This window comes from Pipistrellus kuhlii, unplaced genomic scaffold, assembly GCF_014108245.1.
Source record: "Pipistrellus kuhlii isolate mPipKuh1 unplaced genomic scaffold, mPipKuh1.p scaffold_m20_p_1, whole genome shotgun sequence".
Taxonomy (NCBI): Eukaryota; Metazoa; Chordata; class Mammalia; order Chiroptera; family Vespertilionidae; genus Pipistrellus; species Pipistrellus kuhlii.
The window spans coordinates 60486416-60506858 of NW_023425404.1; the positions used below are offsets into that span (position 1 = coordinate 60486416).

The 20443-nt window shown below is 42.7% G+C and overlaps 1 protein-coding gene across 1 annotated transcript; it reads right to left on the reverse strand.

Moving 5' to 3' along the window:
• Nucleotides 1-213: 213 nt before the first annotated feature.
• TTC5 (tetratricopeptide repeat domain 5) lies at nt 214-18639 on the reverse strand. The gene is made up of 10 exons (XM_036447215.2): nt 18535-18639; nt 16977-17109; nt 15461-15672; nt 13504-13654; nt 11358-11449; nt 8688-8744; nt 8005-8151; nt 7610-7824; nt 5359-5503; nt 214-832 (listed from the first exon to the last, which is right to left on the reverse strand). Exons 1-10 carry the CDS (start codon nt 18637-18639, stop codon nt 713-715), a joined length of 1377 nt encoding a protein of 458 aa, XP_036303108.1. The 3' UTR covers nt 214-712.
• Between the last annotated feature and the right edge of the window lie 1804 nt (nt 18640-20443).

Below are 20443 nucleotides of genomic sequence, written 5' to 3' on the forward strand. Positions count from 1 at the left end.
GGGGAAACGAAGGAAGCTCGCTCCCAGAGACTTTGTGGAGCTGTCACTCCTGCTCTCGACTGCCTACTGTCAGGACACTTTTAACTGGAAGGGAACTGCACTCCTCTGTACACAGGGGGGAAGGTGGTGGGGTGTTATTCTGATGTCCTGAAGTGACCCTAAAAAACAAGAACCCAAGCCTAGAGGGAATGAAGCAGGCCAAACAACACAGTATTATTTTTTTTCCAAACAAATTTAATTCTTTTCCAGCCCCAAAGAAGGGGATAAATCTAAATTTTAAAAATAAAAATAAAAATTGCTCAAAAACCAAGCCATTAAAAATTTAAGCCCCCTCCCTTAGCAATAAATACTGAAATGATATGTACACATGAGGCTCAGGAAGGAGGCAAGAACAGAAATTTGGGGACTCTGTCCCATGGCAAGATCCCAACACTTCTACCAATTCCATGCTCTCTGCCTAAAACACAGAAGAGCAATGAAAGAGGCGGGAGAGATGTACCAGGAGAATATGTGGCCCCAGAGAGCTAGAACATGATAACAGGAGAGAGAGAGAAAAGACACAGAGAGTCTTTCAGGGCAGAGGAAGGAAAAGTTATCAAAAACATCCCCCCCGTTCCGGCTGAGTCACTGGACGCGGCTGGTCCAGCTGACGAGTGCCCGTGAGCTTATCTCCGTGCCTCCGCTCGCTCTTCAGCATGCAGGGTAAGTGAGGTCATTCACTCTGCGGCCGAGACGCCACTGTGGCAGCAGCCTGGCTGCTGGAGCCCTGAGGCTTCCCATTCACCACCAGCAGGAGGGGCGTCTCTACGCGGACACTGGAAAAGGAATAGTCCTAGAAAAGACAAACATACCGAGGTTCGTTACAGACCCTAAAGTGGGACAAATTCACACCACCTGTGACGACCTCCTCCTCTCCACCTCCTTAGTATATGCATACTTTACCTCCATCCCACATTCAACAAAGCTGAGCTAACAAAGGAGATAGACTCTGAGTGGCCAGATTATAATGATCTCTGAATGCATAATAATCTGGCCACTCAGATTATTTATTGTATATCCTATATAATAAAAGGCTAATATGCAAATTGTCCCCTTGACCAGGAGTTTGATCAGCAGGCAGGCTGGCCAACCGCCCACGTCCCCTCCCCCTGGCCAGGCTGGCTGGACCCCATCATGCACTGGGCCTCTAATACACACACACACACACACACACACACACACACAGTGGCCAGTTTATTATGCGTTCAGAGATCATAATAATCTGGCCACTCAGTGTAATTTTCCCAAAGTTTTTAAACTTCGGAAGGAAAACCTGGGGCAGGAAGGTGCCAGTAGTGTCACTATAAGAATGAGACAATTCTGACTAAAAAAAGACAGGTTCCTGGCACTGGCTAACAAAAGGATGCCACCAGCCCTCACAGAATCTGCCCTTCCCACAGTGTTTGCTGACAATTATAACTAGATATGCATAGTAGCCAGCCAGGTAGAAATGATGCAAAACTCTCAGTTCAAGGCTTTGTAAGGCCCTAAATTAACCTGCCAGATATAAATTAAGTTACTTCTCCCTTTATATCAGGAGGAAGAGACAGAATGTGTGGTTTAAAAGTTCTCCAAATAATGGAAAAGAATCAGCTCATTTCATCAATTCAAATGTACTTTAAAACCTGTTTTTAAAAGATCTTCATGCAAAAAAGATTGTTCCATTGTGATGGCAAAGGAGGCTTTTTTAAGTCAAACTACAGAGGTAAATTAAAGAGTTCTCACAAATCAATTTTTAAAAAATTTCCTAGCAATAATCTGGGGATGTGACAAAAAAAAAAGTCAATTTATAAAAGGTATATAAATAGGGTAGCTCAGTTGGTTAGAGCTTCATCCCAATATGCCAAGGTTGCACATTCAATCCCTAGTCAGAGCACATACAGTATCAACTAATAAATGCATAATCAGTGGAACAACAAATCAATGTTTCTCTCTTTCTTTCTAAAAATCAATCAATAAATTAAAAAAATTTTAAATAAAATAAAAAGTCAATAGAGATATGATAAAATATTCAACCTCACCAATAATCAAGAAACCAAAGCCAAATAATAGTGATGCTATATTTTTCACATAAAATCAGCAAATAACTTTTCAAAGGTTTGTACAAAGAGTTGAGAAGAAAACTATAGAAAACAATTACATCCACTTTTGGTATTAACTGGTGCAACCTTCCACAAAATTATTTGGCAATATGTATCAAAAATCTTTCTGCATACCCTTTAGGGCCAGGATTCTACCTCAGAAATGAATTTAAGAAAATAATCATGGATATGGGCAGATATAAAAATATAATAAAAATATTATAACATCATCCAAGACATGCAAATCAAAACAACAATGTGGTACCATCTCACACCTGTCAGAATGGCTATCATCAATAAATCAACAAACGACAAGCACTGGAGAGGATGTGGAGAAAAAGGAACCCTCGTGCCGAAACCGGTTTGGCTCAGTGGTAGAGCATCGGTCTGCGGACTGAGGGGTCCGGGGTTCGATTCCGGTCAAGAGCATGTATGTTGGTTGCAGGCACATCCCTGGTGGGGGGTGTGCAGGAAGCGGCTGGTCGATGTTTCTCTCTCATCGATGTTTCTAACTATCTCTCTCCCTTCCTCTCTGTAAAAAAATCAATAAAATATATTTTAAAAAACTGCTGGTGGGAATGCAGCCACTGTGGGTAACAGTAAGGAGTTCCCTCAAAAAACTAAAAATGGATCTCTCATTTGACCCAATGATCCCACTTCTAGGAATACATCCCAAGAAACTAGAGACACAAATCAGAAAGGATATAACCCCTATGTTCATAGCAGCACAATCCACCATAGCTAAGATTTGGAAACAGCCTAGTAAATGACCATCAGCAGATGAGTGGATTAGAAAACCGTGGTTCATCTACACCACATGTGTCAAACACAAGGCCCGCGGGCCAAATCCGTCCCGCCAGGCCTTGCAACGTGGCCCGCACCGCGCTATCATCACTGCACTCCGCTGCGTTTCCATCACAATGACAGATTATGACTGTTCAGTAAACCACTCGGCCCGCGATTTAGGCTGGATTTTAGATTTTGGCCCCTTCTCTGATTGAGTTCGACACCCCTAATCTACACAATGGAATACTATGCTATGGTAATAAAAAAAGGAATTCTTACCATTTGCAACAGCATGGATGGAACTAAAGAGCATTATGCTAAGCGAAATAAGCCAGTTAGAGAAAGATAAACATCACATGATCTCACTCATTTGTAGAATATAATGAACAACATAAACGGATAAACAAAAACAGATCGAGCCGAAACCAGTTTGGCTCTGTGGATATAATGTCAGCCTGCGGACTGAAGGGCCCCGGTTTCGATTCCAGTCAGGGGCATGTACCGTAGGGGGTGTGCAAGAGGCAACTGATCAGTGATTCTCTCTCATAGATGTTTCTAACTCTCTATCCCTCTCTCTTCCTCTCTGTAAAAAGTCAATATATATATATATATAATAATTTTATTTATTTATTTTTATTTTTTATTTTTAAACAGATCCAGAGACAGAGAAGCATCGATCAGACAGTCAAACCTCAGAGGGAAGGTAGGGAAGGATGAGGGTAAGGGGGAGAGATCAACCAAAGGACTTGAATGCATGCATAGAAGCCTAATTAATGGACACGGACACCAGTGTGGTAAGGGCATAAGCGGGGAAGAGGAGGAGGGAGAAGAGGGGAGGAGTGGGGAAATAAGGACACATAGTAATACCTTAATCAATAAAGAAAAAAATATTATAACAGTAAAAAAGTTGGAAATAATCTGGATCCGTGATCAGCAAATTTTTCCTGAAAAGGGCCACATAATAAGTATCTTAGGCTCCTTAGGCTCTGTACATTATGAGGTCTGTCACAGAGCTATTCAACTCTGACACTAATGCAAAAGCAGCCACAAACAATAGTAAGCAAATGAGTGTGACCTGTTTCAAAAACTTTACTTATGAACACTGATATTTGAATTTCCTGTATCACAAATTATTCTTCTTCTTTTGATTTATAAATACATAAGTTATTCTTAACTTAGAGGCCATACAAAAAATAGGCAGTGAGCCAGATATGGTCAACGGCACCATAGTAAATATTTCTGTATCTGCCCATACCCATGATTAAGCCCATCCCTGACCTAAATGGTAAAAAAATGGTTAAATACCTACTCTCAGGGAGTTTTTATGAGGATTAAATGAGCTAGTGCAGGAAATAAAACTTAGTACAGTGTCTAGAAGTCAGTTAAGTGTTCAGTAAATTTTAACTATCATTAGCATCTTCATCACCATTTCTGTGTGTCAATTCAGACCAATATTGTAGAAGTTTAAAAACACAAGACATGTTCACAAACATTTGCACATAATATTCTATTCATGATTAAAGTTACACATATAAACATGTGTATATATATTTATCAAAAACAAAAGAAATGGAGGTATACACACCAAACTGTTAACAGTAATACCTCAGTGACAATATTTCAGTCCATTTTTTTTAATTTGTTTTTCTTTAATCTTTATTGTTGAAAGTATTACAGATGTCCCATTTGTTTTTTTGTGTTTTTTCCCCATTAATCCCCTCCACCCCAAACATGCCCCTTAGGCCTTCACCAGTCTATTGTCTGTGTCCATGGGTTATACATATAAGTTATATGTTATAGGTATACATGAACTATACATATGAGTTCCCCAATTAATCACTCCCATCCCACCCTCCCACCCCACCTTCTAAAATTTATTTTGAGATAAGTGACTTATAACAGTGTTTAAGGTACAAAGCATGTTGATTTGATAATTCATATTTTGCAGTATGATTACCATCCTGGTGTTAGCTAACATCTCTGTCAAGTCACATAATTTTCATTTCTATTTCATGGTGTGACAATTAAGATCTAGTCTCTTAGCGACTTTAAAGTTTATACTACCATTTCTGTCAATAATCACTAGTGCTGTGCATTAGATCTCTAGGACTTCTTTATCTTCTGTAAGCTGGTAACCTTAAACAACATCTCCCCAATTCCCCAACTCGACAGTAACCACCATTCTACTCTGTTTTCTACAAATTCAGAAAACTTGTAGACTCCACACATAAGTAATATCATACAGTATTTCTTTGTCTATTCAGTCCATTTTTTTTCATTCTTTCTGTTTATCGGTAGTTTCCCTTTTCAGTAAAAATTACATATATATGTTTAGTAGTATATATATATAATATCATACACACAAATGCATCCTTTTACATATTTTTAAGAGATAAACTTGGCCCCACTTTCAGAGCCTACCATGTGAGAAAGAATCCTCACCATTACCCACCTTTCCCTTGTGCTGAATTCGGTGATGCCGAAGGCTGGGCTCAGGGATGGCTACGGAGTCCCCGATGAGTACTCCCCAACTCTGCACCATGTTATACACCATCACTGCACAACAAGGGCCATCTGAATCCACCAGGCCAAACGTACTGCCCGGTTCAAATGAGTTAAGAGGAAGGAAAAAAAAAGAAAAGTGGTCAAGAAAGAACAGAAACAGGGGTGTTTTTAAATATCAATAAAATAAACAAGTGATTTTTTTAGTAACTTATCTAGAAAACCTATGATCAGTACCATCATTCACTATGGACATCGGAGTCCTCATTTGTCTTAGATAAATAATACCTTTAGAGAACATGCACATGACTCATCGATCTGTCAGTTTGCTAGGACACATGCACACTAAGACCATTCGACAATCCTATATAATAAAAGGCTCATATGCAAATTGACCGAAGGTGGAATGACCAGTCGCTATGATGTGCACTGACCACCAGGGGGCAGACACTCATTGCAGGAGCTTCCCCCTGGTGGTCAGTGCACTCCCACAGGGGGAGTGCCACTCAGCCAGAAACCCTGAGCCAGGCTTATGGCTAGCGAGTGCAGCAGCGGCAATGCTAAAGATGTCCAACTGCCAGTTTAGGAGCAGGCCTAAGCCTGCAGTCAGACATCCCCTGAGGGCTCCCGGATTGCAAGAGGGTGTAGGAGGGCTGAGGGATCCCCCGGTGTATGAATTTCATGCACCGGGCCTCTAGTTATTAATTATGAACTTGCTCAAAATGTTCATTATTGAAACATTATTTCTTGGTCTATCAGTTTAACTACTACAACCTTTATCAAACTCTCTAACCATAACTGTCAATTTAGTTTAATTCCACAAACTTTTACTGAATACTATATGTCAAGCATTGTGCTTAGCAGTAAAACACCAATCCAGCTATGTGAGCTAGCAGTCTAGCAGGATTTAGACTAGGGGTGTCGAACTCAATCAGAGAAGGGGCCAAAATCTAAAATCCAGCCTAAATTGCGGGCCAAATGGTTTACTGAACAGTCATAAACTGTCATTGTGATGGAAACGCAGCAGAGTGCAGTGATGACAGCACGGTGCGGGCCACATTGCAAGGCCTGGCGGGATGGATTTGGCCCGCGGGCCTTGTGTTTGACACATGTGAATTTTAGACAGTTAAACCAACACCTACAGTACAACTGTGATAGGTAGTAGAATAACTTTTCTCTTGTGATAAATTCAGTAAAGACAATGGTTGGACATGGGGACTCTAGGAGAAATGTTGAAATCAAAAAGCAAGAAAGTTTTCCTTAAAAGGACTGAATTTATAGAAATGAAAAATAGCTGGGTCAAAACAGGAAAACAAATCCTCAGTGATAAGGAAAAGAACAGGGACTGCTTGGGAAGGAACACAGAGAACATCTTGGAAGTGAGTGAAGGACCAAGGAGCGAGCCCAGCCTGTGTGGCTCAGTGGCTGAGTGCCAACCTATCAACCAGGAGATCATGATTCCATTCCTGGTCAGGGCACATGCCGGTGTTGTGGGCTCGATTATTCCCTTGCGGGGCATGCAGGAGGCAGCTGATCAATGATTCTCTCTCATCGTTGATGTTTCTATCCTTCCCTTCCTCTCTGAGATCAATAAAAATATATTTTAAATTAAGAAAAAAAGACCAAGGAGCGATGGCACTGATAAAACCCTAATTTTTCAAAAGTTAAAAATTTTCTAAATGAACATCCTTAACTTATTTACTCTGCTAGACTATAAGCACCCTTAGTTTGAATCCTTTACATTTCTTTTCTTTTTTTTTTTATCCTCTATAGCCCATAGATGTTCAATAAACATCTGGTGAAACGGGGAAAGATGGATGGAACAGAATCTAGAGATTGTCAGTGGTCGGCAAACTGCGGCTCACAAGCCACGGTTTGCCACTCTGTTGACTAACGAGTTTGCCGACCACTGACCTAGATGTTTTATTCCAATAATTACAGGCTACTGTTGTTCCTTGTGATTAAGCCCCTATCCCAGTGGTTGGCAAACTCATTGGTCAACAGAGCGGCAAACCGAGGCTTGTGAACCGCAGTTTGCCAACCACTGACCTAGAAAATACCTGCTCGTGGGACAGGCACCGAAGGGAAGCAGAACTCACTGGCCTGTGACCACTAATTGTCTTCAACTGTCAGAGGAAGGCCAGGAAGTGGCAGTACTAGTTCCGAGGATAAAAAAAGAGGAAAGGCAAAGATAAACTCACAAGGGGACTTTCTCCTCTGAGGTGAGGCTGAACACCACCTTCCCCAGGACCACAGCACCGCTGTTCACGCCAGGCTGCAGTGCACTCAGCGGCTTGAGCTCCAGGGTCACCTTCTGCCCAGAGGCTGACTGGTAGCGCCCATCACCACAAGGGCCTAGATGGGCTGGGCGCAAGCTTCCCAGCATGCTCTGCAACTTTTTGGTCTTCACCTTTCCCTGCCAAGGAAGGGGAAATAGATTAGAAGCTAGGAACCAGTCACTCCCCTGGAGAGTCTAGTCCTTCCCTCCCACCTACCACTACCATAGGGTCTCTAGTACCAGAGCCTATTCTAGTCTTATTTTGCTGATGTACAGCAGAATATAAAAAAGTAGGATTCGGCCTTTAGACACCTTTACCTTGCTCTCAAGGAGGCTGGTTAATCTATTCAGGAATTCCAGGAGTTGTTGCTCTCGCTGTTGGGGTTCTGGCCAGGCAGGGTCCAGCACTGCAGCTCGAGAGAAGCCATCCAGGGCCTCCCCATAATTCTCTTCGTATTTATGTAACTGCATAAGAAGTAACCCAAAACCTCCCAATTATAAATATTTTTAACACAAACTATGCTGGGGGAAGTAATGGCATAATCGATTAGAAACCTAATAAACCGTTTTCCTACCCAGTTTTTTTCCGGAGCTACAATGAACATCCTGAAGAGATGGTAACACCTTCACATCCTTTTACCTGACCACGGTAATCACAACCCCAAAGATGGAGTCATTTCAAAGAGCCCAACTTCCAAACTCTAAAATAGTTAAGAGTTGGGTCATTCTATTTTTATAAGCATTTCAGAAGAGTCTTATAAGCTGCCCCCTATTCCCTATGTACCCTCCCATCCCCTCACCCCTTTTCCTTTCCCTCCACTGATGCCACCAGCTACTGAAGTTAAACTGAGCGAGTTCTTCCTAGAAATAATTTTACTGTTACTTTTCTCTTGCAGTCTATACCCAACCTTGTTCCTATGAATACTCAGTTACCCTCATAGGCTAAGACCGAAATTCGTTTGACTTTCAGATGACCTCCACCCCACAGCCACAGGTCTTACCGTTGCCCTGTTCAGATGGAGATCAGGATTGCTGGAGGCTGTCCTGTCAACCTTCTCCTGCAGCCAGATAAAAAGATCATGAGTGGATCCTGTCTCAGTCTTATGGATGGCCATGCCCAGTATGTCCTAAACTCCTCTCCCTGAAAATATTCAAGTTTCTTTCTTGTCAAGTGTTACCTATACCCACACTGATTTATAGTCATTGTTTGTGTGGTACGTTACACAGCCACTGAAACTCACGGGATGCTAGGGGTTTTGCATGTGTGTGAAACTTTAAAAATGATTATAATTTATCTATACAATAGTATAGAGGAGAAGACATGTGTGAAAGCACTGTCATAAAAAAATTTTCAATAGTGAGATGATGGTATAAATGAGGAAAGCCTAGGAAAGAAATTATGTCGATTTAATGCTTTTCCTCTGCCCAGAAGCCCAGCTCCAGACACAAGCAGAATCATGTTGTATGTCCTCTTAAAAAACACACTGAAAGTAAAATCTGATTCTCTAATGTAAATAGATGGCCAGAAACCACATGACAGTGCAGATAAATGCGCTGTGAAGAAACTGCTGATGATATTTATGGCTATGTTCATTTTGTTTTTTTGTGTTTTTTTTAATCCTCACCCAAGGATTTATTGATTTGACAGAGAAAGAAACATAGACACAAGAACACTGATCAATTGCTTTCTGTATAAACTCCGACCAGGGATCAAACCTGCAATCTAGGTATGTGTCCTGACCAGGAATCGAATCCACAACCTTTTGGTGTAAGAGACAATGCTCCAACCAACTAAGCTACCCATCCAGGGCTTATTTTATTTATTTTTTATTTTTTAAAACTCTATTCATTGCCTGGCGAGAATGAGCCATTGCAAAAGCACAAACAGCAGGAATTAAAATTGTTTAAATGCTTGGTTCAAATATGTTTTAAAATGCAAGTTTGGGTGAAGAAATGAAGAGTTAAAAGTAAGTCTTTAGCAGAAGCCAAATATAAAATTTTAAAGGAAGTACATACAACCATAAATATTATTATTTAAAATATAAACATTAACCAAATTAAGAAATTAGAGTAAAAAATAATTCCTCTGCCTAAAAGTTCCCTGACTGAAAAAAGGACAGACCTTAACTTGCAAATATAAATATAAGGTAGCTGTATTCTTTACTCAGCCATACAGAGCAAAATAAGTAAGGGCAAGTTAAAAAGCAATTCTGTGTCAAGAGAAGCAAGAAAGCAAACAAGCCCTAGCCAGTTTGGCTCAGTGGATAGAGCATTAGCCTTCGGATTGAAAGGCCCTGGGTTCAACTCCAGTCAAGGGCACATGCCCACATTGCAGGCTCAATCCCCAGTGTGGGGCTTGCAGAAAGCAGCTAATCGATGAATCTCTCTCATCACTGATGTTTCTATCTGTCTCTCCCATGCTCTCTGAAATTAATAAAAATATATTTAAAAGGAAAAAAGAAAGCAAATAAAGAAAGGTGAGTATAAGGCCTAAACAGAAAGTGCTCAGAAGACCAATGTGAAGCTTTCAATGAGCAACGAGGCAGTCAAGGCCTGAAGAAACTCCAGTGCAGATGGTTACTGATAAAACATGGCCTGAACGCCTAAGCAAAGCACAAGCTCTAGGGCAATAGTTCCTAGGAAGTGATGCTGTTTTCTACTTTAGCCTGTGGGAAATCAAAGCCATAGTATGTAATGGTCAATGTGGGGATAGCACTTAATGTATACTTAAGATTTAGGTTTAATTTTTCTTAAAACACACGCACAAATTTAATAAGCATTATTTTAATACTAGAGGCCTGATGCATGAAATTCATGCAAGGGGCTCGGCCCTCGCAGCCCCAGCTTCGTATGGAAGGACATCCAGTCTAATTAGCATATTATGCTTTTATTACTATAGATTTTTTTTCCCATTTAAAAAAGATAAACATGCCGAAACCGGTTTGGCTCAATGGATAGAGCGTCGGCTTGGGGACTGAAGGGTCCCGGGTTCCTTGTACCTTGGTTGCGGGCACATCCCCAGTAGGGGGTGTGCAAGAGGCAGCTGATTGATGACTCTCTCTCATCGATGTTTCTAACTCTGTATCTCTCTCCCTTCCTCTCTGTACAAAATCAATAAAATATATTAAAAAAAAGAAAAAATAAATAAAATAAAAAAGATAAACATGCCGAAACTGGTTTGGCTCAGTGGATAGAGCATCGGCCTGCAGACTGAAGGGTCCCAGGTTCACTTCTAAGGGCATGTACGTTGGTTGCGGGCACATCCCCAGTAGGGGGTGTGCAGGAGGCAGCTAATCAATGTTTCTCTCTCATCGATGTTTCTAACTATCTATTCCTCTTCTTCCTTCCTCTCTGTAAAAAAATCAATAAAATATATATTTTTTTAAAAAGATGAACATGTTGGCATGGGTTCTGTGATTTGGATACAGGCCTATAAAAAGTCTAGACAGCTCGAGGAGCTATCTAGCACTAAGGCACCACACTGCAAGTGGTTACTAATACTCAGGGGATAAGCAGAAAGGTCACCCCTGTAGACACAGCTTTGCAAAAACCACACACATCGGATGCCAGCTAACAGTGCCCATCCTGCTTGCTAAAGAGCCACAAGGAAGACTGAACACCACTCTTGCTTCTGCCTCTATTCATCTGGCCAGGCAGCCGTAAATACTTACTGCTTGGGCATAGGCACTGAGGGCTTGCTGGGAGATCTTAGGGTTCTGGCCAGTATTGAAGTAAAGAGAAAGGTATGCATTCCCCAGAATATCTGGAAAAGAGACAAAGGGATTACATTATGTATGTGAGGAACTTGAAAGTCACTACTCCATCATAATAAGAAAGAAGTTGAAGAAATAAAAAATCACAACTCTTCTTGGATTCATTACAGAGGGGACAACACCAGGCAAACCACTGCCCCCAAAATTGGAGCAACAGACAGGTGAATACAGGGAGCTGTGGTGTAACAGAATAGAAGCTCACAAGCTGCCACAGGAAACAGTACTGGAGTATGAGAACCTGAACTGTTAACTCATGAATTACTGGAGGCTCAGCAAGCACAAGTCTAGGAGTTAAAAATGCAGGCGTCTCAGCCATAAGGGGAGCCCCACAATATTTTGAGATCCACCTCCAGGAGCTAACCAGATTCCCAGAGGTATCAGTGAAAAAAATCCTCTCCTGCTTTTAGCAGAGGGAGTGAAAAAAATCCTCTCCTGCTTTTAGGAGGGAGTCTAAAATATGCTAGAGCACTCTGATCTTTCTTTCTTTTCTGTTTTTAATATATTTCTTTATTGATTTCAGAGAGGACTGGAGAGGGAGAGAGAGAGAGAAACAACAATAATGAGAATCACTGATCCGCTGCCTCCTGCATGCTCCCCATTGGGGATCGAGCCCACAACCTGGGCATGTGCCCTTGACGAGAATCGAACCCGGGACCCTTCAGTCCACAGGCCGATTCTCTATCCACAGAGCCAAACTGGCTAGGGCAGAGCACTCTGGTCTTAACAAAAGTAAACAAGGACGGCCCTCAGGAGAAACTAGTTAACCAGAATCTAACCGACCTAAAGAAGGGAAATACCCAAACCATCCCACTCTAGCCATCCTGCCCCACCTAACGGAAGAAAAAAAAACAAAACAACAAAACAGTGGTGGAGCATCTCAGAGCCAGCATTTAAGATAAGATCTGTTTGCCCTAGCCAGTTTGGCTCAGTGGATAGAGTGTCAGCCTGTGAACTGAAGGGTCCCAGGCTCGATTCTGATCAAGGGCACATGCCCAGGATATGGGCTCAATCCCCAGTAGGGAGCATGCATGAGGCAGCCAATCAATGATTCTCTTTCATCACTGATGTTTCTAGCTCTCTCTCTCCCTCTCCCTTCGTCTCTGAAATCAATAAAAATACATTTTTAAAAAGAAAGATATGGCACTAGCCAGTTTGGCTCAGTAGAGAGAGTGCCGGCCTGCAGACCAAAGTGTCCCAGGTTCGATTCCAGTCAAGGGCACGTACCCCTTTTACAGGCTCCTCCCTGGCCCGGGTCCTGGTCAGGGTGCATACAAGAGGCAACCAATCGATGTTTTTCTCACATCAATGTTTCTCTCTGTCTTCCCCTTTCTCTTTCACTCTCTCTAAAATCAATGGAAAAATATCCTCGGGTGAGGAAATAAATAAACAAACAAACATACAAATAAATAAAATCTCACAAAAGAAATATAATATTTAAAAAATAAAAAAGATACGACCTGTTTTGATCACCCTGAAAAGTCTATTAGAAAGCCTGGCACAGCCCTGCCAGAGTGGCTCAGTTGGCAGAGAATTAACCTGAGCACTGAAGGGTTACTGGTTCAATTCCCAGACAGAGCACATAACCTGGGTTGTGGGTTTGATCCCCAGTTGGGAGCATACTGAAGACACCCGGCCAATGAATGTTTCTCTCTCTCTTTCTCTCCCCCTTCGACTCTCTAAGCATGTCCTCAAGTGAATTTTTTTTTTTTTCTTTTAAAGCCTGACACAAACTACTGATGACACTATATTTAGTACACCCCAAATACCGCTGGGATAAAGAGGCAAACACAGACCTAAAGGAGAAAGGTGAACAGCCCTGCCTTGCTTATGTGGAAACATAAAACTCCTCTCTTAAATGAAAAGATTCAAGAGTTCGTGGAATAGTGGTTCAACAAAATACCTTTCGGGCTTCTTCAAAACAAAGATGCCCTGGCTTCACAGTTAGAGGCAGACTCCACAAGTGGGCTCCAGATGACTCTGGTGTGTAGCCATGGTTGAGAACCACTGCTCTAGAAATTGGGTGGAGATATTTGAGAGCACTCACACCAGGAGCGGCCATCGTGGACATCCATCTGCACAGCCAGTTTAGCCTGCCGGACACTGTCCATGACGTGGCGAGAATGCTCATCTCCAGAGTCGGTCCGCAGCTGGCGAAGCACCATCGACAGGTTCTGAAGGGAGACTTTGTTCTTGCACTGCAAATGGAGAAGACACATACTCAACCTTCCTGATTCCAGTTCCCCTTTCCAGGTCTATTCTATCCCCATCTGCTTCTGAATCTGTTTTGTCATCAGGGGTTCTGGTCAAGATGGCAGCATTAAGTAAACACAGTAATCGTCACTTCCCACAACCACATCAAAATTACAACTACAATACAGAACCACCACCCTCCAAAACCACCTGAAATCTAGCTGAATGGAAGTCCTACAACTGGGAACTAAAGAAGAAGCACATCGAGACTTCGTAGCCCAAGCACATCATGGTAGGAGGGCAGAGACTTGGGATGGAATCACAGAACCAGCTGATCCACACACCCATGTTGCAATTTAAAATCAGGAGAGATATCATGGCTGCAGAGGTTTCCTTGAGGAGTGAGGGGTCCCAGCCCCACACCAGCCAAGGGTTCCAGTGCTTAGAAGAGAAGTCCCCACAACTTCTGGCTCTAAAAAACAGTGGAGATTGTGGCTGAATGACAGGGAAAGCTGTAGGAGTCCCAAGCAGTTCTTCTTAAAGGGACTGCACATGGACTTACTCAGACTCACTCACTTCCTCCGAGCTCCAGCACTAGAGCAGCAGCTTGAAAGGAACCTGGGACATTTGGGGAGGGAACTAGTTTGCCTAGAATCAGAGCAAGAGCTGGAGGGGCAGCTTTCTCCCAGACAGAAGTGCTGGCAGAGTCCAGTGTTCCTTTGATGAACCCTTCCCTCTGCACAGAGCCAATCGGCAGATGCCAAATCTGAATCTCCATCAACCTGGCTCACTCTTTTTGCCCTGCCGTGGTGATTTCCCTGGGACCCCTCCCACTCCCTACTTGCAAGCTCATCCAAGCCATTTCCAGTGGCCTTTTATACAACTGGTCTCCCTTGCCTCATGCTTCAGACTTTCTTAAAATTTCTCAAACAAGCAGAAACTGGCCTCAGCATGCCCCCTACCTCTCCGTAAGTGGCCCCAGGCAAAGCACTAGCAGCAGCACACTTTGGTTCACAGCTTGGCCTTTCCTGGGCACCTCCAAGCCCAACACAAGCAGCAGCCATCTGCAGATTGCTTTGTAGCTCATGCTGCGTGGCCCCAGGCAGGGCAAAGGCAGTGGCTAACATTGCACCTCCCAGGAGGCTCCAGAGCCAGTGTACCTGGTGGTCAGCTTCAACCACGCCAGATTACAACCCCACCACCTCCACGAGTGACACCCTCAAGGGGCAGACTTGGTGAGCACCAAAGCCCCACTGAAGCAAGCTGGCTCCTGCACAGAAGCTCTTCCACTATAGTTGCAGCCAATCCTTGCAACCGACTGACCCGGGGTCAATCCCTCCCAGTGTCACAAACATCAATCAAGGTTCAATAGGGCAGTGCACACAGCTCACACAGGGCACATCTGGAATGCCCAACTCATATCTGAGGAGGCTGAGCCACTGGACTCTAGAGGACACCTACCTCACAAGGCGACTCTACCAAGTCCAGGAGACATAGCAGATCTACCTCATACATAAATCTATCTTGTCATCTTAATTCTTATTGCCATGTGTATCTTAGACCCACATCTACAAGGATCAACTTGGTTGATAACTTTTCATCTACCACTGAACCTGACCCCAAAATCATCTTCCTTTTTCGGTCCCCTATCCCTGGTTTCCTCATTAAGGTCTGTTCCCCCTCCCTTCCTCCTTAATGATTCTTTTCTCCTAGTTCCTATATGGTTCTACTCTGGCATTCATATCCTAGGGAAGTGCAGAGAACCAAAGCAATCCCATCTGTGTCTTCTGAGGGGACAGAGGTCAGCTCACATGGGTGAGGGCTCCTGAGAAGCAGGTGTGGGCGGCTGCAACATCCCCTTTCTTCCAGTACACCTCCCCCAGCTGGTTCCAGGCTTCCACCAGCTCGGGTTCCAACTTCACAGCCTTTGACAAGAGCTCCTCAGCCTTAGGGCTATAGTCAGGAGTCACATTCAGTGCCTTCCCAGTTAGCATCAGAACCTGTGCTTTGCCCTGGACAGAACCTAGGAGAAAGGGAAAAAGATACAGGAAAGTGGAAAAACCCAGGCAGTCTTACAGATAAGACCAGAACACTTTCTCTGAACAAACCCCATATTGAAAGCCTACCATAGGAAGAGGACTATGGTATATAACCAGGTAACAAAGAAAGCACTATCCCTACCTTTGAGGGGCTTATAATCTAGTGGAGAGGACAAAGCAAATATGTGAAAAATTAAGTGCTGCCTGGAAGGTGTGGCTCAGAGACTGACCCATGAACCAAGAGATCACTGGTTGGATTCCCAGTCATTGCACATGCTCGGGTTGCAGGCCCCATTCCCAGTAGGGGGCATGCAGGAAGCAGCCAATTAATGATGTTTCTCTCTCTATCCCTCTCCGTTCTGTGCCCCCCCTACTCCCCCTCTCAAATAAATAAATAAATAAATATTAGTCAAAACCTGTGCATACAACCAGTGAATGGGCTTTAAAAGGTAAAAAAAAAAGGGGGGGGGGGGGGAAGACCCTCCAGGTAGCCGAAACTGGTTTGGCTCAGTGGCTAGAGCATCGGCCTGCGGACTGAAGGGTCCCAGGTTCAATTCCGGTCAAGGGCATGTACCTTGGTTGCGGGCACATCCCCAGTGGGGATTGTGCAGGAAGCAGCTGATGGATATTTCTCTCTCATCAATGTTCTAGCTCTCTCTCTCTCCCTTCCTCTCTGTAAAAAAAAAATCAATAAAATATATTTTAAAAACTCCAGGTAGGAAAATGATATAAACAAAAAAAGGCATAAAACATGTGGCACGTTCATGAGAGAATGCATGATCCAACCTGAATGAAACAAAAACTTCCTCTGTAAGCATGCAGTTAGAGATTGGGGAGGGGGGGGGGGGAGTGTCAGAAAATGGAGACTTAAATACCAGATAAGGGGTTTAGAGTTCACACATTCAATAGTAGCAATCTTTGAAGACACTTGAGCAAAGAAGCAGACAAAAGGATAAAATTAAATGCTTTAAATAATACTTTAGAAAGATAATGGCCACAGTCATTAAGTAAGTTCATTTGGAAGTAAAAAGTTAGAGGCATAAAAGTCAGTTTAAAAGATCACTGTAATAGTTCAAGCCACAATTATGTTATTTTATTTCATGGCATTTACTATAATCAAACTTTAGGAAAATTAGAGGACTCTAAGGTTGCCATCCTGCAAGGGGTAATATTTTGTTGTCCCATGCTGTAGCAGCCACAAATAGGATACTCAAAAGTACACAGCAAGAGAAAACCCTACACATGTCAGTGATGGGCAAAGGGCTGCATGCTCGTTTGGAACTCATACCCATTACTTCCTTCATCTGCTGCAGGGTCTTCTCCATCTCCTCCCGCACATCCTGTTGCTTCCTCCCGGCATCCTCAACACTGTGTGTATCGAAATAGCAGTCTCGAAATGAGTAGAGTTGGTCCACCAGTTCCTAGGAAGCACAAGGATGGTTTGATTATGTGGAGAGAACACCAGACAAGACTTAACTGAATGAATTAAAGAACAGTCCCCGTCTCTAACAAATAGAACTTATGTCCTATACTTAATTTAAAAGCCTACCAGAACAAAGAGAATGGACCAGCACCCTGTGTATCCGTGCTTTTCAAATTTCATTGTGTATATCATTTCCAGGACCCGGCCTGCAGAGATTCTGATTTTAGTAAGTTTAGCAAAATTCAAAATACTGCATTTTAACAAGCATTCTAGATGACTGTAATAAAAATAGTCCGTGAAACACACTTTGAAAAATACACTTTTCCCTTGTACCCTAAGATGTCTATAAGAATGAAATCAAAGCTTGCCACCATTCCCGTGGATGACAACATCATTATTCCTTTTTTCTCCTCTATTCCATATATATATGGATCTCTCTATACACACACACACACACACACACAGAATGGCCGATTATTATGCGTTCAGAGATCATAATAATCTGACCACTCAGTGTGTGTGTGTGTGTGTGTGTGTGTAGAGAGAGAGAGATCCATGCACACAAACATATACACACATAATATTTCAGCCAGTCATACTAGAATATAAAGTTCAGTTAATCCAAGTCAACTGGAAGTAAAGCTCACATTCTAAAAAGTGTTTACCATATAAATCTGCTCAAAAACCAACAACAAAATCTCACCAATGTTTAACTTTTTGCATAAAAGCCTTTAAGCAAGTTACAAGCCTGTCACAGGTCTAATGTTTAAATGACAAGCTGTTTTATAACACACACACAAAACTGAGTTTCTGTGATTTACGAAAAAATTCTTGGGTCATTAAAGATAAAGAGTCTAGTCAAGGGGTTAGCTCCTACCTACCTACCTACCTACCTAGGACAAAACACAAGTCCTATTCAAAACTGCAGTCTCTTGTGGACTGGGTGGAGTCTGGTCCCCTCTGCATCAGACCCCAAAGAGTAACAAAACCATTAAGTACTAAAAGGAGTAACCAGGACACATGCGGGGCAAGCCATTGCCCTGATTACTGCCAATTTCAAAGCAGAGAAGTGAGAAACGGCCTTTGTAGGGATCAAAACAGCTCCTGGAAATCTGCCATAAACATATGTACGCTATTTGTTACGGGTGAATCGAGGAGGAGGAAAAAGCTTCCTAAGAACGTGCATGAATAAAGTTAGGAGCAACGAATCATCTCCCGTGCAGGACTGACACTGCCAGGTCCGCGCCCTCCCCTGGCCCGGGGGCTCCCGGCCCGCGGCGCGGCCCCTCCGGAGGTTGTTATAGTAACCGCACCACGCGCGCGGCGTCCGGAGCGGCCAAGGCATTCGCAGGTACCGCATAAACTGGGGTCCCTGCTTCTCCCCGGTAACAAAAGCGCATCCAGGTTTTACCCTACAGCCCACCTGCAATTTCTGCAAGATCTGTTTGCCTTCTTCCTCTTCATCAGCCATCGTTTCCTGGACACTCTCGGCTACTCCGCCCCCAACTTTATAACCAGAGAGACTCATACCTACGCTCAGCATGGAGCCACAGCGACATCTAGGGCGCTGGAGGCTTGCCTGCACCTAAGTAGAGAAGCTGGTTTCCAGGGAAGAGTATGGCTCCAAACCAACTTAACCCAATATCTCAAGATCAAAGGAGATGGTTTGTAATCACAATACAGTTCATAAACTTCATTTCCAAAATCCTAGAAACAATCTGTTGTCAGCTAATTGCATGTACTGTTTGTTTTTGTCTCACTTTTTCCTACTTATTATATTTATGCCCAGATTATAACACCCCCAAAAAGAAGACAGGTTGAGTGTAGATGCCTGTTACAAATTTAAAATTTGAAGGAAATGTAGTACAACTTTACAGTGATTTTTTATGTATGAGGAATTTGTCATTTTGAACACACTATCCTAATAAATCTACTATTATACATTTGAGGTAGTATGGAAGCCATCACTAATATACTACTACTAGAGGCCTAGTGCACGAAATTCTAGCACTCGGGGGTGGGGAGCTCCCTCAGCCCAGCCTGTGCCCTCTTACAGTTCCGCAGCCCTTGGGGGGATGTCCAACACACAGCTTAGGCCCACTCCTTGCCAGCTGTGAGCACGGCTCAGAGCTTCTGGCTGAGCAGCGCTCCCCCTGTGGGAGAGCACTGACCACCAGTGAGCAGCTCCTGCATTGAGCTTCTGCCCCTTAGTGGTCAGTGTGCATCATAGTGATTGGTCATTCTACTGTTTGGTATATTTGCACATTAGCCTATTATTGTATAGGATATTAGTGCACAAATAATGCTTATTGATAGACTATATATCCAGGATACATAAGAGACAATAAATGTCTCTGAAGAAGGAAATAGGGGAACAGAGAGTTGTTGGTAGGCAAAGAAAATTTCACTATGTACACTTTTGAATTTATTGTTATGTACATGTATTAGTTACTGAAAAATAAGCATAATCTTTAAATTCAAATATTACTTCTACATAGACTCTCTGAAAGAGACACAAGAGACCTGCAACAATAACTGTTTCCAAAAGGGGACTCAGTGGCTGGGAAACAGGTGCCTTTTTGTACCTTTTGAGTTTATACCATGTGAATATATTCAACTTTTCAATAATAAGCAACTATTTTTGGGGGGAGGGGGTTAATAGAAAAGAGATCTTTATTGAGAGACACAACTTTCAGAGAAACTTCCTCTTTGGGAAGTGTTTCAAATAAGATTAATTTCCCAAATTTTAATAAAACTTTGCCAAGGAATATCATACAAAGTGACTACTGGGGACATTTGAGATCTTGCTCCCTTCCCTGGCATATGTTGTCAGTTTGACTCAAACTCTTATAAAAATTCTCTACAAGCTTGGACATTTTTTACTGGTACATTGACAGACTCATATACTGGTAAATGGAATCATACAGTGTACATTCTTGTGTCTGACTTATTTCATTTAACATTATGCTTGTTGGATTCATTCATGGTATTACATGTAATGGAAGTTTAAAAAGAAATAAAGTATCTACCATAAACTTTCATTCCAATCTTTGAACCCTCTAGGGCAGTGGTTTCTGTGTTTTCTGATGGTCTTAGGCTCTACAGCAACGGTTCTCAACCTGTGGATTGACCCACAGGTTGAGAACTGTAATAAGCAACTATTTTTAAAGTTGCATGTAATAGTCCTAACAAAGTTTCTCTTTACTTTTTAGTTTTAATTATAGCTTACCTGTACTCCAGATTGATTCTGTTAATCTATAGGAAGAAACAAAAGTTCAAGGAAGAGTTTGGCTGGCTTGGCTCAGTGATTGAGTGTGGACCCATGAACCAGG